The 25,476-nt window shown below is 56.9% G+C and overlaps 1 protein-coding gene across 6 annotated transcripts; it reads left to right on the top strand.

Annotated features, from left to right (window-relative positions):
• The first annotated feature begins 1,267 nt into the window (after positions 1–1,267).
• Positions 1,268–25,078, top strand: SYNE4 (spectrin repeat containing nuclear envelope family member 4). 6 transcript variants are annotated; one of them, XM_044988536.1, is made up of 13 exons: positions 1,268–1,846; positions 4,155–4,277; positions 10,936–11,199; positions 11,768–11,918; positions 13,090–13,272; positions 14,559–14,696; positions 17,270–17,464; positions 18,743–19,019; positions 19,289–19,395; positions 20,065–20,155; positions 21,920–22,119; positions 22,978–23,039; positions 23,823–25,078. In XM_044988536.1, the coding sequence occupies exons 3-13, from the start codon at positions 11,063–11,065 to the stop codon at positions 24,028–24,030; spliced, it is 1,749 nt and encodes a 582-aa protein (XP_044844471.1). In that variant the 5' UTR covers positions 1,268–1,846; positions 4,155–4,277; positions 10,936–11,062; the 3' UTR covers positions 24,031–25,078. The 6 variants fall into 6 exon arrangements, with proteins under 6 accessions (XP_044844471.1, XP_044844474.1, XP_044844473.1 ...); XM_044988538.1 differs by lacking the exon at positions 1,268–1,846 and adding an exon at positions 1,937–2,030 and having other exon boundaries at positions 10,940–11,199; XM_044988540.1 differs by lacking the exon at positions 1,268–1,846 and adding an exon at positions 1,937–2,030 and having other exon boundaries at positions 21,965–22,119.
• The last annotated feature ends 398 nt before the right edge of the window (positions 25,079–25,476 follow it).

Genomic DNA, 25,476 nt, shown 5'->3' with positions numbered 1-25,476 from the left:
GATAGCGATAGAACTTGGGAAGTCCTGGCTCCCAGCCCTCTGTTCGGTCCACAGACCGGTTGGTACGTACGTTCACGTAAACATACAGTGTTCCCAATGTGTGCCTTAAACTGTTCAATACCCACATAACCACCTACTCTGCTCCAGTGCCCCAGGTCCATTGGCTGTTCACAGACTAAGGTTATTGGAACATGATTTGGGGGGTGGGGGGGTTGATCTCAGTGCCAGGGTGATGGAGGGTGGGGGGGTGATCTCTGTCAGGGTGATGGGGGGGTGTGATTTCGGTCAGGGTCTGGGCAGCGCCCAGGGTGACGGGGCGGGGGACGAACCCCGATCTTGGGCAGCGCTGGGGGCGATGGAAGCTCCGATCTCAGTGGGTTTCTGGGCAATGCCCATTGTGATGTGGGCCCTGATCTTAGTTGGGGGTCTGTGGCTGGCAGAACTGCAAAAGCAAATGCCCGGGCTATGAAAGTCGTCATTGAGTTCACAACAGGACTTGAACTCAGGACAATCAAAATCCACAGCACAGTGTGCTACCTCTTGAGTTAAAAGGGTAACTCCTTCAGCTGTTAGCTGTAGTAGACTGCTATCCTTCCTGTCGCTCCTAGATGGGGCTGCCATACCTGCTGTGCTTGCATATTGCAAAGTCACTTTTTTTTGTTAAATCATCTGCCTTCCCACAAACATCTCATTCAATGTCCCTCCAACTTTCCAGGAAATTTCCTTTGCAGGTACAAGAACCTGCTTCTTAATGTTCAGGCAGCTCGGCGTAGTGAGAGCACACTTAAGAAGGGTACGTTTAATGGTAAGTTTCAGTAGTTTAATGTGGCAGGATTAGAGTCTCCATTGTTTGGCTGTAATGCAACCAGGGTTCTTTCTCATCCCTGCTGATGGGGACGATCCGATCAAACCCTTTGGGGAAATCCCAGTGCTTTATAGAGCTATTTGCTTTTCTTCTAATATCTGCCATCAGCCAGCCTGTTTGTGAAGGAAATTTGACCCCTAAAGCCTTCTCAACTCCCTCTAGCCTGTAGGGCTGAGATGGTCTTGAGGCTAAAAAGCAGGGTTCTGACTCAGATATTTCCAGTTCTGTGCAGGGAAAGTGCGGGTTAGATCAGGGGGGGACTCCTGGGTTCTATTCCTGGCTCTGGAAGGGGAGTGGGGTCTAGTAGTTAGAGCAGGGGGAGCTGGGAGGCAGGACTCCTTGGTTCTATTCCCATCTTCGGGAGGGGAGTGGGGTCTAGTGTTTAGAGCAGGGAGGCAGGATCTCTGGGTTCTATCCCCAGCTCTGGGAGGGGGCCGGTATGGGAGACAGGACTCCTGGGTTTTATTCCTGGCACCTCATTTTCCCCATGTCTAACCTGGGGCTAGTGCCACCACACTGGGTGCTTCCCTGGCACCTGTACTGCGCCCTGACCCCAGAGGGATTGTGTTTCCCGGCACCTCTTTCCCTGACTCCTCGTGTCTGTCTGGTGTTGGCAATCCAGCCATGGAATTCGGTTCCTCTCTGCCCCGGAGGAGTCTGCAAACAATGAATTGGGGTAGGGGTTGTAACAGCCCAGTGTAAATCCCCGCCCTGGGCTGAACCGGTTAAGACTTAAGGACCCGATTCTCTCTGAAACCAACCGAGCTGCTTTGCCTGCGCTGGATTTGTTTGAGCAAGCCGGGTTGGGCTGGGCTTCCGCTCCCGATTACCTGTCGGGGGAAGGTCAGGTTACTTGGCACCTCTCCACCCTCCTTCTCTGTCCGTGCGGTGCCGCCTTTGTGCCGTTCTCCCAGCCCAGCGCACCTGCTCCGAAAGCCAGGGGAGAACCTGGAATATAGCTCGCCGCCCATCTCCAGACAGGTGGGGAGATGCTCAGCTCAGGGGGGGGTCTCTGACTCACCCAGCTGCCCTGAGGGCAGGGCGGAGGAGGGAGTGGGACCTGTTAATGATTGATCAGCCCTGGAGATGCAAAGGGTCTCGGTTCTGGGTCGAACTGCAGATCCAGTGGGCCCCGGAGGATTACAATTAAGCTGCTGCTTATCAGGTACGGTGAGGGCAGCCACTGGGCGAGGCAGCCGGCTGGAGCGCCCGGCATTACTGGCCCCGCAGAGCGAGGCAACTGGTGCTGATCTCACCTGGTCTCTGGGCTGCAAATTTCCATCTGTCAAAGCAGGGGGTGTGGGGGGGGATAATTGTGACTCAACAGTCAGATTATTGAAGCAGGGAGTCTGTGTCTATGTAGCGCCCAGCACATGGGGTCCATGCAGCACCTCACACAATGGGGACCCCCTCAGTCTTGGTTTGGGGGGGGTGGTTGTGCTGTGATGGGTGCAGTGGGGCCCTGAATGGGGGCCCCATGTCTCAGTTGGGAGGGGTCTGTGCTGCACCTAGCACACTGGGGACCCCGCTCTCGGTTGTGTGTCGGGGGGGGGGTTGTGCTGTGACAGGCGTGGTGGGGCTGTGGTCATAATTAGGGTCTGCTGCACCTGGCACAATGGGGGCCCCTGATCTCAGCAGGGTGAGGGGGGTCTGTGCTGCCCCTATCACAGTGGGGGTCCCCCGACCTTGGTTGGGGAGGGGTTGTGCTGTACCTGGCACAATGGGGCACCAGGCTCAGTCGGGGATCCATGCCGTGTCTGGCGTACTGGCCGCTGGGGCGGGGAGGTGGCACCATCATAAACAGCAGTAATGGAAACACGAGGCTCCGTTCTTCCCTAGCAAAGCTGCCCCTGACTCCTCTGGATTTAGGGGGTGCTGGGATGAGAGAATCATGGCTGGGGAAGCTTTACCAGGAGCTGGATCCCAGGGGCAGGTGTGAACTCCACGGTCAATATTTATTCTCTCGTTTTAACCCTGGCTGCCAGGTCGGAGACGTGGCCTGGTCGATTGACAAAGTACAAAGTTTGTGGCTTCGGTGGGGGTTACAGTATATCCCTGCCGGGGGGGCTGGGTCATGGCACGGACTCCTGGAGCACAGGCTTAAAGGGGCATGCTGCCAAATAGACCTGGCAGAAAATATGGCTTCAGCAACCCAGGATCGCACCTGATGGTCGTCCTCCTTTGTATTATCGTAGCATCTCTAGGCCCCGGTGTGCTAGGAGCTGTACATGCAGGATGAGAGGCTCCTTGCCTGAAGAGCTCACTGCCTAACCAACGTAGCCTTAGCCCCACTTCCCAGATGGGGAAAGTGACTCACCCCTGGCCGAGCTGGGACTGGAAGGCAGGTCTCGAGGGCCCAATAACCACGCGGCTCTTTGTTTCCTGGTGGCTTTGCTGGCAGTCCCGGGTGCCCAGCGCCTGGCAGGAGCAGGCCCTGCCTGCTAGAAAGAGTTTTTCACACTGATTTTTAGGTTCAAAGCAAATGTTGGGTTTCAACCGTCTGTCTCTGGGACCCCAACCTAGCAGCCAGGGGCTGAGCGTCCCCACCTGGATAAGTTGACTGGTGTAACTTCACTTGCCCTGTGATGATTATTCAACACTTGCTTCTGGTAACAACTGAAATGCACTTGGCACAGTGCAAACGCAAGCCCTGAGCCTGCAAACAGGCCCTAGGAACAGACCCCAGGCCCTTCTGCTGAGCCCCATTAACTGCACGGTCCACGGGGGGCAGGGCTACGCTAGGTCTGCATAAGGGTCGCTCAGGGGTGTGAGAAATCCACCCCCCTGAGCGACGCAGTGAAACCGAACTAAGCCCCAGTGCAGACAGCGCTAAGTCAACGGGAGAAGTCTCCAGTCGATATAGCTCCCACCCCTTGGGGAGGTGGGTTACCTACGCCGAGGGGAGAAGCCCTCTTGTCGGCATAGGTAGCGTCTTCATTGAGCTGCTACGTTGTGCAGCTGCAGCATTTGAAGTGTAGACTTGTACCAAAGCTCATCCTCTTTGGGGCAGTGACAGTGGCTCACTCAGTGTCTGGCAGCGCCTGGCCCGATGGGACCCCGATCTCGGTCGTTGTATGTCTGGGCAGCACCCAGCCCGACGGGGCCCCGATCTCGGTCGCTCTAAGCTCCGCTGTAATATAAAAAATAACCTTGGACCGATCATGCTGTCTCCCTGTGAATTCAGCCACCATCCATAGCGCGGGGGACCGAGTTGCCTTTCAGATTCAGAGAACTGGCGTTTGGCAGCTGGAACAAAAATAATCCGGTTTCCCTGATCGCTGCCTTCCAGGGCTGGAAACATCTTCCTGAAACGCTCCTCATCTTGCCCCACTGAAAGAAATTTGTGGCCGCTCAGCAACCATCCGTCTGTCTTCCCACCTTGGAATCTAACCCTGACCAGCAAAGGGTTTTGGTAAGAGGGTCCTGGGGAGTGAGAAATATCCAGCCCTTATTTCTTATGCTTCAACAGATAAACTGCAAATTAGTTTCTGAGACACAGAAGAAGGGGGGCGGGAGAGAGGTAATTACAGTGCCTAGTTCTTATCAGGGGTAGACCTCAGCGTGCTTTACAAGGCAGGGCTGGATGGGGAAACTGAGGCACAGAGACGCAAAGTAGCTTGCTCCTGTGACTCTGCCTGCCTGTGTAATCGCTGCCCACTCAGAATGGTTGATACCACTTCTGAGGGCCTCCTGCCTGCCTGGCCGATTCCCAGGAGCTCTCGGACCTTGCCTCCCCCCAACCCACAAACCTTCCCACATTCTCTCTAAAATAGGAACAGCCACAGAATTGGGGTCAAAGTCCAGGGTCGGCAGGATCCGGGATTTCCTGCTGGAGTTCGCAAAGGGCAGGAATTTCCATGGACATGGGGGCCAGGGTGGATCAGAAAATCCCAAGCGGTTCCACTTTATTTTATATCACTGTGGTGACTAGGGGCTCTGCCCTGCCAAGACAGTCCAGCCCCGGAGAGCTTTCAGTCTAACTAGACAAAGGGCAGGAGGAGAAACTGAGGCACGGTGAAAGCAAACGAGTGGCCTAAGGTCCTTGGCGGAGCCACACCTGGTTTTCAGTAGCCAACAGTGAGGATGCTTTGGACGCCGTAGCAATGGTGTGAGATCAGGGGATGTAGGGGGCTTCAGGAAGGTAAAGAGCTGGGGGTCCGGGCAGCCTTATGTGCTGGGGAAGCTGCCTGCAGCGCTGGCTGCATACACAGGGGACTGGGAAGGGCTGAGGGTTGCCCTGATTCTCAGCTGCCCCGATCCTGCATTCAGGGTACGGCTGGGGAGAGGTGGCTGTGGGTCTCCTCTTTGCATCCTGCCCAGCCACAGCCCCCATCTGTGGGGCAGAGAATAGCTGGAGCGCAGTGTGCCCCAGCCATGCCCCGATCCGCCCCCCTATGGGCCAGCCACGCCCCCAATCCACCCGCTATGGGCCCTGGGGGACACAGAACAGCCACAGCCCAGTGCGCCCTGGCTATACCCACAGATCCAGCCCCTACACCGGAGGCTGGGCACAAAACCTTGACACTAACTCCATGCCAGCCACAGGGCGGGGATGGATTTTCAGGGGGGTTGTTTCCACCCCAGTGTGGCACAGGGGAGCCTCAGCATGACTGAGAATCGGGGCCCACTTAGGCCATCGTAGGCTTCTTTGCAGGCTTACAGCCTCCCATGGGGGTGGGGTTCAGAGTCGTCCCCGGGCCGGAGGGGGGGTGGACTCTGGATCCTTCTGCATTTTTTTTTTTTCGCTGCCTCTTCAAAGGTCCAGAGCGTGTTTGCAGAATTCTTGGTCTGTTTGCTCAAGACTTAAGGACTCCTCCAGCAGGTTCATTTTCCAGAGGGTGGCAGTACCATGGAGTGGGAAAGGCCCATCCAGACAGGACATGCAGGGTGATATCCCATGTCACGTTTTATTATGGGGCAGCACAGGAGGGTAGTGGGTGGACCAGGAGGTGCTGGGCATCAGGACTCCTTTCCCAGGTTCTTTTCTGAGTGATCAGAGGACAGGGGTGTCCAGTGGTTAGAGCAGGGAGGTCTGGGAGTCAGGACTCCTGGGTTCGAACCCTAACTCTGGCAGGGGAGTGGGATCGATTTGGGTTAGTCAGGGACAGGAATCAGGGCTCCTGGGTTCAAACCCTAACTCTGGCAGGGGAGTGGGATCGATTGGGTTAGTCAGGGACGGGAGTCAGGGCTCCTGGGTTCGATCCCTAACTCTGGCAGGGGAGTGGGGTCGATTGGGTTAGTCAGGGACGGGAGTCAGGGCTCCTGGGTTCGATCCCTAACTCTGGCAGGGGAGTGGGGTCGATTGGGTTAGTCAGGGACCGAGTACGGGGCTATAAACTGCCAAGCTTAGAGGGGCCGGGGCGCAGCTCTGTCAAAAATGAAGCACTGTGGCGGGGCCCTTCTAAAGCGTTTAGCGTAAGGGGCAGTGAAGCTCACAAGATGACGGGCAGCGCCCCCCTCCCCCGCCCCCGATTAAGGTGCCTGGGTGTCGTCCATCCCCGTAATCTATCCATGCCCCTCCACTGTTCCCTTAGTCAGCCCTGCAGTGCTGGGCAAGGGGGAATCTTTTCCTGCGCCTCTTAGCGCTCGCCCAACACCCCAAGGCCGGGCTCCAGCTCGCCAACGAAGCAGGTGGCCTGGAAACCGCTGAGCAACAATCAGGGGTGGGGCGAGTTATGGCCTCCTGAGGCACAACAAACAAATCACACGTTGGTTGGCACAAAAGCAGCTAAGGAACAAACAAGGAAACAGGCAGGGCGGGGAGGAGGGCGGTTGGCTCAGCCCGGGCCGGAGCATTGGCCTGCTGGGTTTGGCTTTCGGTTCTGCTGGCTGGCAAAGGAGGAGGCAGATCCCTGGGTGGTCAGTTTTGTTTCGGGGCGGACGCCGCGGCAGGCAGGCAGCACTGTAGGAGCGAGATCTTTGAGCCAGGGGGGAGGTGGGGGCCACAGGCTGGAGTTTAGAGCTGGCACTGATTGGGGGCTGGTGAGACCCCTGCCCGTCCCGCTGCCAGCACTGTCTCCTTGTGTCCCCCCCCCGGGCGCTCGGTCTGTCTCCACCTGGTCTTGTACTTGGATTGACAACTATCTAAGGAGGGGCCTTTTGTACAGCACCCAGCACAACGGGGTCCTGGGCCGTTGCTAGCATGCCCTCTGCCCTACCGTAATACACCCAATAGCCGTCAAAATATACCGTACCTGGCACAATGGGACCCCAGTCCAGGACTAGGATGCCTAGACGCTACCGTACTGCACCTAATAGGATTGCAAATGTACACAATAGGGTCCTGGTCCATGATGGGGTGCCTAGGCACTACCGTAATACACCTAATAATACTAGTGTTGCCCCTTTGGCCTGAGCCCCTTAGATAATATTTGGGGACTTTGCAGGGTTATTTCCATTAGGAGGAAAAAATCAGTGGTCACCAGGTGTTTGTTTACACAGAATGTGCCGAAAGTCCCGTGTCCCTGAACGCAGTAGGCAGAAACGGCAGCAGGCAGCCTCCTCGCTCAGAAATCCCCATGTCTGCCCATCCAGTGGGCTCTGTGCCCAAGAAGCCCTGTCCCTCTGCTACTTCTTAGGGTCACGCTCATAATTCTTGCTTCAAGGCGTCAGTCAGTTGCTTGCAGGGTCAGGAAGGTTTTCCTCCCCCCCCCCCAACCCCCCGATGCACAGTTGTAATCTGGGGGCGGGGAGGGCAGATTTCACCTTCCTCTGAGGCATTGGGGATTGGCCACAGCTGGAGACGAGACACTGGATGGGGTGGTCCAGCGCTGGGGGTGGTTTTTAGATGCCTGGCTGGTGGGTCTTGCTCACAGGCTCAGGGTCCAACTGATGCCCAGATTCAGGGCCAGGAAGGAATTTCCCCAAGGTCAGATTGGCAGGGACTCTCACCTAATCAATTCTCTGCCATGGTGTGGGCCTCAGGCCCTGCTGGCCCCTGGGTCTCTGCTGGCCTCTGCCTACGGTTTGCAGTTTGATCTCAGTCGAGCTCCGTGTCGGGGTATTTGGGTGGAATGGAATGTCCTGTTGGGCGCTCTGCGGGAGGCCAGGCTCAATGATTTAATGCTCCCTTCCAGCCTGAAACGCTGTTCCGCTGGCGCTCTGCCTCCGCCAGCCACACCCTACAGCCCATCTCCTCACCCTGGTGTTGGCAACCATCCATCCATGCTCTGACCGAGTCTGCGGGCACCCCTGAGAGTCAGCAGCTGCCTTCACTACCTGAGGGGGCTTGGATGACTCCTTCGGTCGGTCCTGAAGGAGCGTGCAGGCCAGGCCGCTTTGGCTTTAAGGAGATCTCAGACGGTCGTGGAATGCAAGGCTCCACTGGTGGCTGACAGGGGTCCCTTTCTGCAGACCAGCCGTAATAGCACCAGGAGCCGTTCCATGACACGATCCCACAGCCGCTGAAACTAGATACATTCAGACTGGAAATAAGATGTCGATCTTTATGGTGAGACTAATTAAGCACTGGAACAATTTACCGAGGGTTGTGGTGGATTCTCCATCACTGAACATAGGAACGGCCATAGTGGGTCAGACGAACGGGCCATCTAGCTCAGTATCCTGTCTTCCGACAGTGGCCAATGCCAGATGCCCCAGAGGGAATGAACAGAACAGGTGATCATCAACTGATCCATCCTGTCGTCCACTCCCAGCTTCTGACAGTCAGGGCATGGGGTTGTGTCCCTGACCATATTAGCTAATAGCCATTGATGGACCGATCCTCCAGGCATTTACCTAATTCTTTTTGGATCCTGTTATAGTCTTGGCCTTCACAACATCCCCTGGCAATGAGTTCCACAGGTTGTGTGCATTCTGTAAAGAAGTACTTCCTTATGTTTATCTTAAATTTGCTGCCTATTGATTTCATTGGGTGACCCCTGGTTTTTGTGTAATGTGAAGGGGTAAATAACACTTCCTTATTCACTCTCTCCGCACCAGTCATGATTTCACTCTCTCTGTGCAGTCATGATTTTTTTTAGACCTCCTGAATTGACGGTTTTTAAACCAGGGCTGGGTATTTTCCTAAGAGATCTGGCCTCGGGATTATTTTGGGGCAGGACTTTGTTGTGAAGGCCAAGACTAACAGGGTTCAAAAAAGAACTAGATAAGCTCATGGAGGAAGGTCCATCAATGGCTAATAGCCTGGATGGGCCGGGATGGTGTCCCCAGCCTCTGTTTGCCAGAAGCTGGGAATGAGCGACAGGATGGATCACTTGATGATTCCCTGTTCTGTTCGTTCCCTCTGGGGCACCTGGCATTGGCCACTGTTGGAAGACAGGCTACTGGGCTAGATGGACCTTTGGTCTCACCCAGTCTGGCCGTTCCTACGTTCTCTGGCCCGTGCTAAGCTGCGGGTCACACTCATTGGTTACAATGGGCCCTGCTGGCCTTGGATTCTACGAAGCAGGATCTCCAGCAGCACAGGGAACCAAGGAAGCCAAATTAAAGGGGCCTACGCCCTATTTTGTTTTCCTTTGCAGGTAGGGTTACCATGCGTCTGGGTTTTCCCAGATGTCGCCTCTCTCTTTTTTGAGGCTTCATCCTCTGTCAGGGCGGATTTTTCAAATAACAGGCAACGTCCGGGATTTTTGTAGAGCAGAGGGAAAGAGCCCCGCTTGGTTCCCTCCCCTGCATCCGCAGCTGATTGGTCCATTCCCCGGCAGCCAGGGCCGGCTCCAGGGACCAGCGCAGCAAGCAGGTGGATGGGGCAGCCAATGGAAAGGGGCGGCACGGACGGCTCTTCGGCGGCTGGTCCCTCGGTCCCTCTTGGAGGGAAGGACCTGCCGCCGAAGAATGAAGCGGCGGCGGTAGAGCTGCTGCCGAAGAGCCGCAAATTGCGGCTCCCCCCCCCCCCCACCGGCCACTTGGGGGGGCGCAAATGCTGGAGCCAGACCTACCTGCAGCCATAGCTGCTAGATCTCGCCCACCCCGGTCCCAGCTTCCAGTCCTGGGGAGGGGGGATCTCACAGGGAGGTGCTGACTAATGGCTGTTGCTGCGTCCTAGGCTTGCACCGGTCACCATGACAGGGAGTGACACTGCCCCCCCCTCTAGTGAGTAAACCAACCCCCCCTCCCCCCCGGGTCAGTGTCTTCCTTCTGGTAATGTTATTTGCAGGGCATCTCCTCCAGCCACCTTTACCACACCCCTTTCACTGCCTTCTCCCACCCTCTGTTCAATTCAGTCTCCCCAGGCCCCATTCCTGGGTCCAGGTCTGCTGCTAATTTGATGTGCCGCAGCCAAGCCATCTGCAAACGCGTGACTCCCTGACTTTGCTGGCAGCCCTCTTATGCAGCCAGAGGCCGTGCAAAGTGGCTGCAAAGCTGCCATTAGCGCAGCCACCTGCCCCACCGGAATACAGGCCCTGATTGTCATTTACCCTGTCTGTCCATGTGGGGGCGCGGCTGGTGGCTTTAAACTTCCTTTGTGTTCTCTGTATTCGTGGCCCTGCCGGGCCCTTTTGCAGCGGTTAGAGCAACCTCGCAGCTGCTCTAAGGTTCTGGGGGGCAGAGAATAGTTGCTGTGCGCTGGCCATACCCCCCTGATCCGCCCCCGGGGGGCAGAGACTAGCCTCTGTGCAGTGTCCTCTGGCTACGCGCCCAATCTGCCCCCTGTAGGTGCTTGGGGGGCAGAGAACAACAGCAATGCATCCCAGCCATGCCCCCTAATCCATCCCTATGGGCCCCAGGGGGGCAGAGAATAGTCCACACCCCTGATCTGCTCCTTATACCGTCTTCATACTGCCTGGGGAGCATGGGATGAGGTGGGGGGGGGGACAGATTTGCAGAGTCTAGTTTCCACCTATTTCGAAGCTCCTCCATGCAGTGATACCCTTCCCTCCCCCCTTCGGGAATACCTGTGACCCAGGGGCCTCCCAGCGTGGCTGTAATTTACGAGAGCAGAGCGTTCTCCCCCGGGGGATGGCTGGATTTTCTCTGCACCTGTTGCCCTTAGGAGTTCCTGTCTCCCCAGCAGGGCCCCGCACCTGGGTTCCGGGCGGCCCTGCCGTGCGGCTCCCAGCGCTGCGAGTGGCAGCCCTGTTACTCAGGTGAGATCTGTTTGTGCCCAGACAGGATTGGCCGGACCCGCTCCCGGGAGGGGCAGTCATGGGCCCCCTGCCGATGCCCAGGCTTTGTCCGGATGCCCAGGCATCCCCGAGACGCTTGCGGGGATTGTGAAGTGAGGGGGAGCCAGAGATGCAGAGGGACAGCGTGGCCCAGAGCTTCAGCCCGGCTCTTCTGGAATCTCGGATGTTCTCTGTGGGTCGGGGGGAGCCGGCGCCCGACGCGGCCGGCTGCAGCGTCTGCACAGCCTCCGTGGAGAAACGGATCAGGTGAGACTGAGATCCAGGCTCTGGTATTTGGGGAGGAGGGAGATGCCGCCCAGTATCAGGGCATAGCGGAGTGTCGGCCTTTCTGTGTCCCACCACCTGCAAGATGCCCAATGACCCACCTCTTCCCAGAATCCTTTGAGGATGCAAAGGATGGTGGGGATTTGGGTCCCGGGGTTCCTTTTTTTGGGGGGGGGTTCATTTTGTGGGCAGCAGGAAAAAAAGGATGAAGGGATCTGGGAGTGGGGCTGGGATGTGGGGGGAGGAGCGAGGGGGGGCTGGTGGGATGCAGTAGAGGGGGGCTGGGCTCTGGTGGAGTGGAGAGGGGTGGGGGCTGGTGGGGGTGAGTCTATATCTTCTAGAGATGCCAGATGTCCCCCGCGGCTGTGCCACGCTGCCAGGCCCTTGGCTTTCCCTGTCCCTGGTCAGTTACAGTCGCTCTGTTGGCGCGGCAGGGGAGCAGGTGTCGCTGGCGTTCATGACACGGTGGGTGGCGACGGGGGGACGGTGTGCCAGCGTGGGAGAGCTCGGATCACCGTGCGCTGTGAGGCTCCTCTCTGTCTCCCTGCAGGACCGAGCAGGCCTGCCGGCTGCACAAGCAGGTCCTGGACTCCCTGTCCCGCTTCCAGGACTGGCTGCGGGCGGCGGAGCTGTGGGCTGCCTCCCCTGCTTCCTCCCAGGTGCCCTTCACTGTGGCCAAGGAGGAGCTCAAAAAGTTCGAGGTGAGGATGGGAGCGAGGGGAGGGGCAGCGTGGCTCAACGGATGGAGCACTAGACTGGGACTCAGGACACCAGCGTTCTGTTCATAGCTCTGCCACCCTCCTGTTGGGCCAGTCCCTGCCCCGCTCCGTGCCTCAGTTTCCCCTCCCACCTTTTGTCTATTTAGACTTGCTGCAGGGACCATCTCTTGCGCTGTGTCTCTGTGGCACCCAGCACAATGGATGGGGATGTAGGTGCTATCGTAATACACATAATAAGGCCCAGCATGATGGGGCCCCATTTCTGGATGGGGATGTCAGTGCTACCATAATATACATAATAAGGCTCAGCTCAATGGGGTGCCGATCCTGAATGGGGATGTCAGTGCTACCGTAATATACGTAGTAAGACAAGGCGTGATGGGGATGGTAGATGCTACTGTATTACACCTAATAAGACTCAGCTTGATGGGGCCCCAAACTCCAAGAGGGTTTATAGACACTACCACAATACACCTAATAAGGCTCAGCACAATGGGGCCTAGATCCTGGATGGCAACTGCTAGCTACAACCGTAATTAACCTAATAGGGCTCAGCACGATGACAGTAGGTGGTAGTGTAACGCACCTATTTAATAATACTGGAAGAAATGGAATGATTCCTTCTGCGCAGTGATGTTGGCACAGCCAGGGTAGGGCAGGGTTGGCAGGAAGTCTCTTGAAAGAGATCTCAGGGGAGACACTCAGTAGCAGAGGCGTCTTTGAGTTGTGTTTTTTTGAAATCCTTTTATTTCAGAGGTGGTAGGAAAAGCTGAATACACAGAAGATCAAACAAGGGGAACATTTATAACCCCCCAGTCCCTCCCCTTGGCAAGAGGCTAACGAAGTCTCCAGTTTCCATAGCGCTTCAAGGATCTCGGCAGCCCGTTGCAAACGTTTCATTTCGTCTCACGTTTCTGCCCCTCTGGCCGGGCCTTGTTATTTCCATTTGACAGATAGGGAAAGAGAGATGAAAGTGACTTACCGCAGAGTTACATAGTGGGAGAACTGGGAACAGAACCCAGGAGTCCTGCTGCCAAGCTCCATGCTCTAACCACTGGACCCCACTCCCCTGCCAGAGCTGGGAACAGAACACAGGAGTCCTGACTCCCGGCCGCCCTTCCTCACCAGTTCTGATGTCCCTTTCTCCCTCCAGGTGCTGCAAAGACAGATCCAGGAGAAGTTGCACCATCTGGAGTCCTTAAACAGACAGTACCGGCAGCTGGTTCAGGCCAATGGCATCAGTTTGCAGGGCCGGCTCCGGGCCGCGGTCCAGGAGAGCAACCAGCGCTGGGACAACCTCCAGAAACGAGCTGCTGCCATCCTCAAGAGACTGAAGGTACCAGCTGGCAGGTCCCGGGGAGGGGCACTGGCACGGCGGGGAGGCATCTCAAGGCACCATCTTTGTGTCCAGGAATAACAGGCAGAGAAATGTGCCCGTGGTGTCTCCCCCCGCCAATAATATTTGGGTGGGGAAGGAGGCAGGATGGGCGTATAAACCTGCCCCTTGTTACACTGGGGATCCCTTACTCAGCAGGGAGACCCGGACAGTGAAACGTTTCAGATCCTCCGTTGGTGTAAATTAGAGCAACACTGGTTTATACAAGAGGGGGATCTGGCCCAGAAAGTGAAATTGATCAGGCCCTGATTCGCGCCACTCGGCTGAGCAAAATTCAAAAGAAGTAATTCTTCCGCTCTCCTCCATGCTGATTAGGCCTCAGCTGGAGGATTGTGTCCAGTTCTGGCCACCACATTTCAGGAAGGATTTGGAGAAAGTCCAGAGAAGAGCAACAAAAATGATTAAAGGTCTAGAAAACATGACCTAGGAGGGAAGATTGAAAAAACTGGGTTTTTTTAGTCTGGAAAAGAAAACTTATCATGTCCCCTCTGTCTTCTCAAGTACATAAAAGGTTGTTAGAAGGAGGAGGGAGAAAAATTGTTCTTCTTAACCTCTGAGGACAGGACAAGAAGCAATGGACTTAAACTGCAGCAAGGGAGGTTTAGGTTGATCATTAGGAAAAAGTTGTTAACTGTCAGGGTGGTTAAGCACTGGAATAAATTGCCTAGGGAGGTTGTGGAATCTCCATCATTGGGGATTTTTAAGAGCAGGTTGGACAAACACCTCTCAGGGATGGTCGAGATAATACTTAGTTCTGCCGTGAGTGCAGGGGACTGGACTAGACGACCTCTCGAGGTCCCTTCTATGAAAAAGATCAAAGTGTCAGAAACTCAGGGATATCATGCAGGCATCTGGTGAATTAGTATTGTCATTGATTCGCCCTTTGTATCGTGATAGCAGCCAGAAGCCACAGGAATGGACCAGTACCCTGTTGCGCCAGGCGGCGTACGAACACCGAACAAAAAGTCTGTCTGCCCCCAAGAGATCCTTGGGCTTAAGGCAAAATCAAAGAGGGGTGTGTAAAAATTACCAGCCACTTCTGCAAATGTGTCAAGAATTCAAAATCCTGGCCCTTTATAATAATAATTAATAACCTCCAGCATCATTAGCGTTAGGCAGAAGGACCCTGAAACGTGAATTTTCTGATGTCCAACTTCCTGCTAAACCTGCTGGCTCTGTTTGATTGATTGTTTGTTTGTTTGCTTCTCCCCGCCGCCCTCTCCCAGTATTTTGTCAGCCAGCGGGAGGAGTTTGAGTGGGAGCGGGAGACCGTGCAGGTATGGCTGACGGAGCTGGATCTGCGGCTCACCGACGTGGAACATTTCTCTGGGGGCAGCTCGCTCGAGAAAATGATGGAGCTGCAGGTAAGAGGAGGATGTCCTCTTGTGAAGGATTAGGGATCGCAGGGCTTGTATAGATCGTATTGGGCCCCTTCCAACTCTGATGCATCCGTGCAATGCACACGTCTGGGCAGCCTCATCTCAGAATGCTCTTGCACAATGTGCGAGAGGCGCTGGTCTGCAGGGAGCAGGGTGAGGGCTGAGTAGCAGGTGTGCTCATCTTGGAGTTGGTGCTGACCCCTATGCCCCAGGGTGGCTCTAGGGGCCGCTGTGCTGCAAGGAGTCAGGTGAGGGCGCAGTAGCAGGTGCTCTCCCCTCTGAATCCGTGCTCACCCCGGTGTCCCAGTGCGGTGGATAAACAGCTGCCACATCCCACCCCAGAGGTGGCTGCATTTCCACACAGGGGGAAGTGACCCTTGCATATTCTTTCCTTACCCCCTCTGACGGGAAGCAGGGAGGGCTCATAACTCGTGAGCTATGAATTAATGTCTGTGATGAGCTTTGAATGGGAAGAGCAGTGAGTGAGCAAAGTACCCTCATTGTTCTGTGGCCGATTGTTCGCAGGCGGGTAGCGCTGGTGAAGTGATAGGGGAAAGCGCATGTGCAGAGACGCATGTGTACACAGGCACACACCTGATCATCTGTTTACACAGAAAATGTTGGTTCACCGAAGGGGAAATTTTATTTTTAGATAATGACATACGGCCGAACTGGTTTCGGGTGACACGTTTCACTTAACCTGTCAGGTGCTGAGGTGCCAATATATTCAGAGAAATGGTGGCAATCAAAGGGTTAAGAAAAATACATAGGCTCAGGAGGGGTGGGGGGGTCAGACCAGGCTAGTTCCAGCTTGGGAATATTTTCTCCCAGTGATGCTGTAGCGTCTGCCTTCCAAGGATCTCCAAGCACCTTCATAAATTCAGCTCCCGAGGGATACGAGTCGATATCTTCCTCTATTATAGGTGGGGAAACTGAGGCACAGAAAAGGGAAGTGACTCTGCTAAAGTCTTACAGGGAGGCTAACTAGGAATGGAACCCAGGAGTCCCGACTCCATGTCGCCTCCTTCAAACACAAGCTCAGACTTCCCCAAAGCTTGGAGTTGTGTAGATCAGGGTAGGTTCGGTTGGTCTCGTGTGTCTACGGGGAAGTGTACTCTTCTATCCAGTGTCATTTCTGTGCCCGCTCTCTTTCTGCGCACGCACAGAGCAGGGCTCATCCCCGCCACCAGGGGGCAGAAGACAGACACCCCACCTCTGTGATCGTAAACGTTAAAAGTCCGTAAGCGACAAGGCGGGTGGGTTTTCAGAGAGGAAACTGAAATATTTGCTGCGATCACCTGGATCAAAGTGCTGCGCAGGGACGGATAGCTGCAGGCTCCCTGTATAAAACACCTTCCTGGGCCCTCGGGAGCTGGGGCATGGGCCTGAGTTGTGACCCCTTTCACCTTTAGGTCACCAGTTCCCATCGGGCCGTGGTCAATAGGGATTGAAACTTGATGAGTGTTTCCTCTGGATAGGCCATTTGCCGGCCTGCGTGAGATGAATTTGCCGGGCCTCAAGCCAGTAGAAAACTAGCTCTCCCTTTCTTCCAAGAATCCCTAGCTCTTTCCTCAGCAGATCTCAAAGCGCTTCCCGAAGGAGGCAGTATTGTTCGCCCCCTTTGACACATGGGGAAACTGAGGCACCGAGTGGGGGCGTGGCTTGCCCCAGGTCACCCGGCAGGCTACATCTCCTGAATCCCAGCCCAGTGATCTCATGCAGCAAGCCGTATTCCACTCATCGCTCTGTCTGTGTCTGGGCGGACTTTGTCCTTCGGTTGAAGGCACCGAGCAGTGTTTAAAATATCCCAGGGCTGATTGGTCTCCTGAATCCCTCCCCTCGCCTCCAGCTCTGTGCACCGGGGGCAGGAGGGAACAGGTGCTGATGTGCATTACCAGCCCTCCGCTTGCTCAAACCGGCCAGCCTCTGCGTGGAAACCTGTGGGAACGCCAGATCGATACCGAGATTAGCTTATTGCTTCCAGTGAGCGATCGCACCTGTCCCTGGGCCGCTCGACAGCACGTAATAAACCCAACGGCTGAGCTGCCGCAGCCCTGCGACCTTGGGCGCCGAGCCGCTCCGTTCTGGCAAGCTCAGCAGGGTCAGGAACTGGAGGGGCGACCTCGCCCCGCAGGTGTTGGGATCGGCCCTTCATTTGGTCTGGCCCTTCTCTCTGGGGCAGCATTGAGACGGTAGCACTAGGGGGCGCTGTGCTGCAGGGTGAGGTGCTCAGCGGAGGGCTCTCTCCCCTCTCAGCGCAGCACTAGGGGGCGCTGTGCTGCAGGGAGCAGGGTGGGGCTCTGCAGTGCAAACCCCAGTGCCCCAGCATGGCAGTAGGGGGCGCTGTGGTGTAGGGAGCAGGGTGGGGCTCAACTGGGGGTGCTCTGCAGTGCAAACCCCAGTGCCCCAGCATGGCAGTAGGGGGCACTATGCTGCTGGAAGTCTTCTGGGTAAGAGAGAAATCGGAGGCCATGCCTGCTAAGATTCCCGGGGCAGTTTGCACGGAGCAAGGAGGGTCCAGCCCCATTGTCTCGGCTAACGTCTCCCCTCTGTCCCAGGAGTTCCAGGAGGCCGTGCGGTCCAGCGCGGAGCGGCTCGACTGGCTGCTGGTGTCCGGCGAGCGGCTGATCCAGAGGAGCGAGCCGCAGGACGCCGAGATCCTGGAGGAGGAGCTGCAGGAGCTGAGCTGCTACTGCCAGGAGGTCTTCTGGCGGGTGTCCCGCTTCCGCCGCCGGCTGGTCAGCATGAGGCTGGTACGTGTGGGACGGAGCCTGTGCCATGGGGCACGGCAGCTCAGCCGTCACTGGGCACCTGGGCTCTCTGGCTGTGCAGGGTCAGCCCTGCCCAGACTATGGATGGGAGATTTACCAGGAAAATCCTCAGGGCCACTGCTGTGAGGGATTCATTGTGGGGCAGTGCTCCCTTCAGTCAGTGCTGACTGTAATGCCCCACGATGGCACTAGGGGGCGCTCTTCTGCAAAGAGGGGTGGGAGCACAGAATGGGGCACGCTCCTCTTGCAGTCAGTGTGGCATTAGGGGGCGCTGTGCTGAAGGGGGTGGGTTTGGGAGCTCAGTAGGGGGCGCCCCCTCCATGCATTCAGTGCTGACCTCAGTGCAGCACCAGGGGGCGCTGTGCTGCAGGGAGCGGGGCGGGGGCACAGAGGGGAATACAAGCCAGTCAAAGTCAGCTGATTCCAACCGGCATGCTGCAAGAAGCAGAGCAGGGGGCTCAGTGAGGGGGGCTCTGGCCAGACCCCAAGGCCCAGGTTTGGTGGCAGAGGCTGCCTTTGTTGTGCTGGTGTGGGGAGAGGTCTAGGCATCGGGTACTCATTGTGGTGTGGTTTTTTTGGGCAAGAGTTGGGCTACGAAATGCCTGGGTCGTGGCCACATTTCCTTGTGAACCGTTGTGTTTTTACGTTCCTAAGTTCCCCCCCCCCTCCCCCCGCGTTTTCAGCTGGCCAAAGATTCTTTGCTGCTTCTCCTCAACTGTTGTGCAGCATTGCTCTGCAGCTGTTAAATGGCTGCTGGGTGTTCCACTCCAGAGGTGGCTGCATCTCAGCACTGGGTGAGGGAGCTCTCCATAAACAGATGCCACGCCCCACCCCAGAGGCAGCTGCATCTCAGCACTGAGGGATCCCTGTATAAACAGCTGCCACATCCCATCCCGAAGGTGACGGCATCTCTGCCCTGGGGGAGGGATCTCTGGGTAAACAACTACAGCTGTACCCACAGAGCTAGATGAGGTGATTTCTGGGTATCCGTTTCCAAAGTGCTTGAGGATTGCCAAGTGAGATATTATAATTTACAAGTTCGTGTGTGCTTCTCTGCCCTCTGCTGGTAGAATAAAAATGGCTTGAGTATGTATCATGGCCCCTATACTGCCAACAATGACTGGGGATTCTCCTTTAGCTCAGGTGTATTGGAATTGCCCCCTGCAGAATCCACTGCAAGAGGGTTAGTTAAAGGCTACTGAAGGCCTAGGGAGCCGCTGTCTCTTTCCTACTGACCCTCTCTGCTCACCCACCCACTAGGTCTTCGAGGACGAGTGGCTGTCAGACCGAGACACCGACGTGGAGTCTGACTGCTTCACAGACGTGTCCCCGGAGCCTGAGGGAGAAGCCAGGGGGCCCCCTCCCGCCGCTTGGATCTACCAGTCCACCCCACACAAGGCTCTCTGCTGCCGGCGCCGCCATCCGTTCGGGGCTGCCTGCGGGGGCAGCCTGGACCTGGAGTGGGACCCCTCGGTGGACGTGGGCGGGTCCACGTCTCATGACGAAGAGGATTCATCGTACTGCAGTGCCATCACGGGTACGGGCTGCCATGGGTCGCGGGCCCGGGCTGCCCCGCATTGCAGTGGTGGGGAGAGGAGTCCTTAAAGGGGCAGAGCCCCCCAAACTGCCCCAGATGATGGGTAGGAGGTGGCTTCTCACCCCCCGCCCTCCTTGCCTTAAAGGGGCAGTCCCTTAAAGGGGGCCAGCCGAGCTGGGCCAGCCCAACATTGCTGCAGCCGCTTCTGGGGGGTCACGGGGGATCTTTTAACGGGGCAGATACCGCCAGCCGCCGTTCCCTCTCTCCAGGTGTGGGCCAGTGGGAGGAGCCGGGCCGGAGGTGCAGCTGCCAGCTGGGCATGCCTGCCAGCTGGCCGGCTGGATGCGGGAGAGGCTCCGGCCACGAGGACCTGAATGTAGGTAGCTACCGGAGTCCATCCCAGGGGGCTGGGCTTGATACAGGGGTGACTGCGTGACATGTACCACCAGGGATCTGCTGGCCTTAAACCCTGTGAAAGTACGAGCAAGGGCTTCCTGGGACCCTTCTGTAAACGGCTGGGGGGGGGGTGGTTTTGGGTGTGATGAAACCGACCCCAGCGGGGAGCATCGAAGCAAAATCCTGGAAGGGGTTTTACGCAGCAGTGGCCCAGGCGTGACGGAGGGACAGCAGAAGTGGGGGGGCCCAGGGCCACCCCAGCCAGTCACTCCACCCAGCTCTGGTCAGGGGGGAGGGGGGAATGCTCCCTCTCCCCTCCCCCAGCTCCTCTGCTGAATTCAGGTTCTCAAAAGGGCAGGGCAGGCACGGACCCCCATGTTTAAAAAGTGTATGTGGGGGACAATCACCTTTGGTCCCCCCCCAATTGCTGATACATCTGCGGGGGCTCGTGGGTCCCATTAATTCCTGGGTCCTGTTCCCAGTTCTAACCCTGATTCACGGTGTGATCTGGGGCGGTGTCCCTCCATTCCCTGTAACCCAAGCATGAGAATAACCCTGTCGGCTGGGGAGGAGCTGTCGGGGTTGATGGAGGAGGCTTTGGCCAGCGGGGGCTGAGCATGGCTATCATTAACAGGCCGTTCCCTTTCAGGGGGAAACACAGGCGCAGCTGGGCTTCCAGCACGGGCCTTGTCTCTCCCTGGCGACCAGAAGGAAGGTGGAAATTGTCTGGGGCAGTTCCGGTAAGTGACTCGGTTCCTGGCCCGTCACAGTCCAGTCCAGCTGACCACTGCCTATCCACTACCAAGAAACCCCCTTGGTAGCTCCCACCAGCTAATGAGGGGAGACTTGTGGAGTCATAAGAAAAGATGCTGGGAGTGGACGACAGGGGATGGATCACTCGATAATTGCCCTGCTCTGTTCATTCCCCCTGAAGCACCTGACACTGGCCACTCCGGTCTGACCCAGTATCGTCGTTCTTATGTTCTAAAGCTGTATAAATAACAGGAAATCTAGGTTCAAACAGGAGTTAATTCATTGCCGTTCTCTGGTCCGCATGCTGCAGGCCAGACTAGACTAATTCAGGGCAGTGGACCCCTCCGGCCTTGTGATCTCTGAATCTATGGGGAAAAAAATTCAATTTTTTGGCAAATGGAAACACGGGGGGAAAAAGAATCTTGTTCTGAGTTGGATGGCATGTTTCGTGTCCGAGCCTCGTTTTTTTTTTTTTAAAGTGAAATTGAAGGGATTTTCGAAACCCCAAGTTGTTCGGAGCGAAAGAAACCAAAACACTTTTTTGTTTCGAAAGCGTTTGGGCTTCCTCAGAGTTGTGTGTCTGATTTGTGGTTTGGTTTTTGCGACATGAACGAGTCGGCCAAACCGTTGCAGATTCGGCACGTTTTGCAAACCGGTGTTTGTCACCGAAAACTGAAACGCTTCTCCCAGCTCTAGTCCTGAATTGACGCCCCCAGTCCGGCTGGAAACAGACCGGAGGGAGCCGGGTGATTCATAGATTCTGAGGCCAGAAGGGACCATTCCGATCAGCCAGGCTGCAGCCAGCCCAGATCTGGTGGTTGAGGTAGAGCATCTGATCTCGGTGGAGAGCGATGGAGAATCCCCCGTGTCTCCTAAGGGGCTGCTCCAGTGGTTAATTCTTAGTTTATCCAGCTTCTCCTCCCAGCAGCTTGATCTCACTCTGCCTGTCTGTGCTGCTATAAAAGAGTTTTCTGCTATCAGCTCTCTCCTTCCCGCGTAGGTTCTTACGGTGAAAGGTACGTTATGCACCAGGTCAGGGCTTTGGTCCTTTATGGGCTAGACTCTGGCCTTTGGGTGCCCGTGGCCCCGGTGCTATGGCTGTGGCGCGGCTGGCGTGAAACGAGCTGTGAGGGCTCAGCGTGGGACGGCTTTCTGCAGCATAAAACAGCCAGGCTCAGGACTGGTGAAAGATCCTGCACGGCCAGCCCCCGAGATCTTTCTCAGCCACTGGTCTGGAAAGACGTCGCTTCTGGGGATGAGCTCGGTCTCCAGGGCCCCTAGAGTTCTGGGCCCCTCTGCTGGGGGAGCAGGGGAGAGACACTTGACTCCCCAGGAACTGGACTGAGACCTGACAAACTCATTTCACCGTAGGGAGCCGTGAACTGCTCGCATGTACCGAGGTGGGATGGTATCAAACCAATACCCCAAAGGCAAAGGGCTTCGTAGTCCACGCCACTGGCTCTGTAGCCTCGCACTATTAACTCCTTTGGGCCACCTGCTGATGGCCCCGCATTACTTAGCCGAGTGCCTCTCAATCTGTAGCACACGTATCCTCTCAACCCCCCCGCCCCGTAAGGCTGGTATCCCTATTGCAGAGAAGGGGAAACTGAGGCATGGAGTGGCTAAGCGATTTGCCCAAGGAGCTTGTAGCAAAGCAAGGATTTGAACCCAGCCCTGCTGTCTCCCAGGTTGGTATCCTAATAACCGGGTCATCCTTCCTCCCTTGCCCTGGGCTGATGTCTCTCTTGTAACCCTGCTGCCCCGGCAGTCACGCCCGCGCCATCCTCTCCCCTTAGGGAATGCCCCTCAGTGGGGCAGCCGGCATCCCCTGGGCCTGGCACTGCGGGACGAGGCCTGCCGCCAGAGAGAGACGGTGGCCTTTGACCCCGGGCGGATTGAGAGCTGGCTGGGCCAGACCTGCGTGGAGCAGGGCAAGCTGGAAGCGATGCAGGTGAGCACTGTTGCACCCTGGAGGGGGCAGGGGGGTCTTGGGCCAGGCACCCCCACATCCCCGGTGCCTGCGGGGCTTAGATCTCTGGCCCCAAGCTCCTGCTGCGGATGGTGGTGCTGATCAGGTGGTCTGGGGTCAGCCCCATGACCTCTGCAGGGGGAGCTGATGCAAGTGGGATTTGGGCTGGGGAGGGTCCTCCCCTCTGGTCTCGCCCCTGCCCCTTTCTATCCACCCGCAGGGCTCAGAGCAATGGGGCCGCCCCCCAGTTTCGCCTCCCCAAGCAGCAGGGCCGAGCGTGGGTGGTTGCAGCGGTGGCTGGGAAAGACAAGGACCTGGTTGGCCCTGCCAGTCTCAGCGTCCAGCCCCGGGCAGGCAAGGCGGCTGGAGCGCCCCCATCAGTAGGGCTCAGCTGGGATGCCGTCCGAGTCCCCAAGCTAAGCAGGGACATGCCTGGCCACTCCCAGGAGGGGAGGCCCCCTTGTACTGCGGATCATTCGAGAAAGCCGTGCCCGCCCAGCTCATGAGCCAAGCATGAGGCTAGACACAGCTCCCCTCCCTGGCGCTGGGGAAGGACCCAGGAGTCCTGACTCCCAACCCCCCGCTGCTCTAGCCCACTAGATCCCCTCCCTCCCAGAACTGGGGATAGAGCCCCTGAGTCCTGGCTCCCAGCCCCCTGCTCTAACCACTAGACAGCACCTCTCCCTCTGTAAAGTCTCCTTCCCCCGCGTGAGTTAAGGAAGAAGGACCCACGTGTGGTGGGCTCGGGGCTGGTACCTCGGATGTGCTGGCCATAGCTCAAGGGGGGTGTCGGGCCCCATCCAGCCCTAACAGCCCCCTTCTCCGTCCTTCCTTCTGCAGCCCTGCAAGAGGAGTCAGGCCGGTCCCGGCTCTGAGGACGTGGCCGTCGTCATTGAGAAGGGGTAGGGGGCTGCTGCTTTGAGCCAGAGGGGCAGGAATGACACAGACAGATGTCCTTTGCCCCATCCCTCCCCCGACTGGCCCCTCCCCACCTCCCAGCCCTGCCTCCCTGACGCCTGCTTTCCTGGGAGTGGGGCAGGTTAGCACGCTGCACCAGTGCCTCCAGCCGTCTGTCCCAGGTCACCACCCCATGGGTCCTTGCCCACCTGCAAAGGGTTAGGGAGAGCAAGAGCAGACGTGCCCAAGGGGTGTCTGGAGCAGTCCGGGTTGCCCGGTCGGCCTGGGCGAATGAGGCTCAGACATGAAGGACAGAGGTGTTGCAGGGTGTGGACCTCCCAGCGGACCAGCCATAAAGCCAGCCCAGACTTTCTAGTGCCCCCATTCCTTGTATCTAGCTAACCACCCGTCCTTTCCAGCCCTCGCCAGACTTGCCCCTTTCCCACACCCTGGTGCGAAGGTCTCCGTACGCATTTCTGTCTGAAACAGCGGCCAGGCTCCCTCCCCACTCCACTGGCTTTGGTGTTCACCCCTCGGGAGGGGGCTTTGGTCCCCCAGCCAAGGGACAGAGCAGCACAGAGAAAGGGACGCTGGGAGCAGTGAGTCCCATTGGAGCCCATTCTGGTTTCCAGTGGCTGGGAGTTCCACAGTCCATGCTCCTCTTTTCCCTGGGGCTCGCAGGGAGCGGGGTTGAGCTGCAGCGGGCCTCTCCTATGACTCTTGTTCTGTTTCCTCCCCCCCCCCCCCCAACATGCCAACTCCAATCCTGGCATCTCTCGTACCTCCAGGCCGATGTTGCAGCCCTTGGCTTTCTCAGATCAACCTCGAGCGGGCTCCAGGATCCTGGTCGGAATAAAGAGGCTGCTGCTGTCTGCGGCTGGGCTGCTCCTGCTCCTCCTGGCCGGCATCTCCCTTCTCTCCCGCGCTGAAACGCCCTGCTACACCCGGTCCTTCCATTTCATGCTGAAGTACGTCAACGGGCCACCTCCTACGTAGGCGTGCTGGGAAAATGCCAACGAGAGCCCACGGTTTCCCCAGTGCCGGGGGCAGCTCCAAGAGGTAGGGGGCCATTTCCCACCATTCAGTGCCACCCTCGGGTGGATTTTCCTTGGGCATCTGCCCTGCCACCTGCTTCTGAGGAAGATACCAACCTCCCGGCATGCCCAGCTATGCAAGGAGCCTGCCCAGGAAGGAAGCACTTTTGGATCCTTCCAGAGACTTCGGAAGAAGCTCATCAGTACTTTCAGAGACCCCCAGAGCTGACCCACACAAACCCAGAAGCTTACGGCAGAAAGGAACCTCAAGAAATCAGCTGGTCCCACCACAGCACCGATCAAGGACCCCTTGAGGTCGTTGTCCTCGCTCTGCCAGCCCAGTCCCTTGGCAGGTCCACCGCTCCCCAGGGAATGGGGCTAGTTGGAAAATTCTCCATCGCAGCTGTTCTTCAACAGCAAATCAGGACTCAACCCAGCAAAACCTCCTGGGGGAAGTGGCTGCTGCTTGTGGAAAATTCTGACTTTTTTGTTCAGAATCAAAGAACCACCCAAAACTCAGAATAGCTCAGTTCAGAAATGCTACCCAGGTGCCTCATGGGAGTTGTAGTTTGGGTGATTCTTAGCCCCATTCTTTATTGTGCGCTGGGCTCCCCAGCCAGCCTACATCTCCCATGATGTACTGTAGCTGTGGGACTCCCATGATGCACCAACACCTATCTCCAAGAGGCAAGACCATGGAGCATGATGGGAGATGTAGGCTGGCCAGGGAGCCTAGCCCATAGACGAGAATGGGGACATGTGAGACCTGAACTACACCTCCCATAAGACACCTGGACAGTATATACTAGGTACTGCCTTAGTCCCCTAGGGGGCTGGAACTGATGCCACTGTAGCCTTGACGATAGATCTAGTAACTGGTACTACTGGAACTGTATGAGAGGAGGGGGGGAATCCATAGCAATGGGTGGTCCCTGGTGCACCCAGGCCCATCCAAATCTGCATCCTTGTGAATGCCAAGTTTAAGTAAATGTGTTTTTGAAGTGAATTTATTCATGTGCCATGGAAATGGTTTGCTGGGACCTCAGACCTTTGGTCATTGCCTGTCCACCATACAGCCACAGAACAAAAAGCCACCCCCTGCCCGACAAGCCCTGCCCATGTCCCATGCCTTTATGGGACCCTGTGATCCTTCCACAGCAGGGCAGGTGCTGGTAGAAAGGATAGCCCAGTGGGGAGGGTGCCATTCTTGGACTTTGCAGACAGTGGCATGGGGGTGAGTCATTTAGCCTCTCCCTGCCTCGGTTTCTCCTCTGCGCAGTTGTGAGGCTAAATGCAGTAGCAGTTGTGAGGTGGTCAGATATTGCCGTGAGGGGGGCTGCGTGAGTCCTTTGGTAGACAGATAACACTTATTCCAGTGAGGCTCGGGGAGTGCTATTAACACAGGCCT

This window comes from Mauremys mutica, chromosome 15 (assembly GCF_020497125.1).
Source record: "Mauremys mutica isolate MM-2020 ecotype Southern chromosome 15, ASM2049712v1, whole genome shotgun sequence".
Lineage (NCBI taxonomy): Eukaryota > Metazoa > Chordata > Testudines > Geoemydidae > Mauremys > Mauremys mutica.
The sequence above is the reverse complement of the archived record's forward strand: the minus strand, read 5'-3'. Positions and strand labels throughout refer to the sequence as shown.

Bases quoted from the DNA above. Each gene is read 5' to 3' on its own strand.
- SYNE4 (XM_044988536.1), top strand. From the start codon at position 11,063: ATGCAGAGGGACAGCGTGGCCCAGAGCTTCAGCCCGGCTCTTCTGGAA. The intron at 11,919-13,089 runs GTGAGGATGGGA...TTCTCCCTCCAG, and splicing joins AGGAGCTCAAAAAGTTCGAG to GTGCTGCAAAGACAGATCCA. The intron at 23,040-23,822 runs GTAGGGGGCTGC...TCGTACCTCCAG, and splicing joins GCCGTCGTCATTGAGAAGGG to GCCGATGTTGCAGCCCTTGG.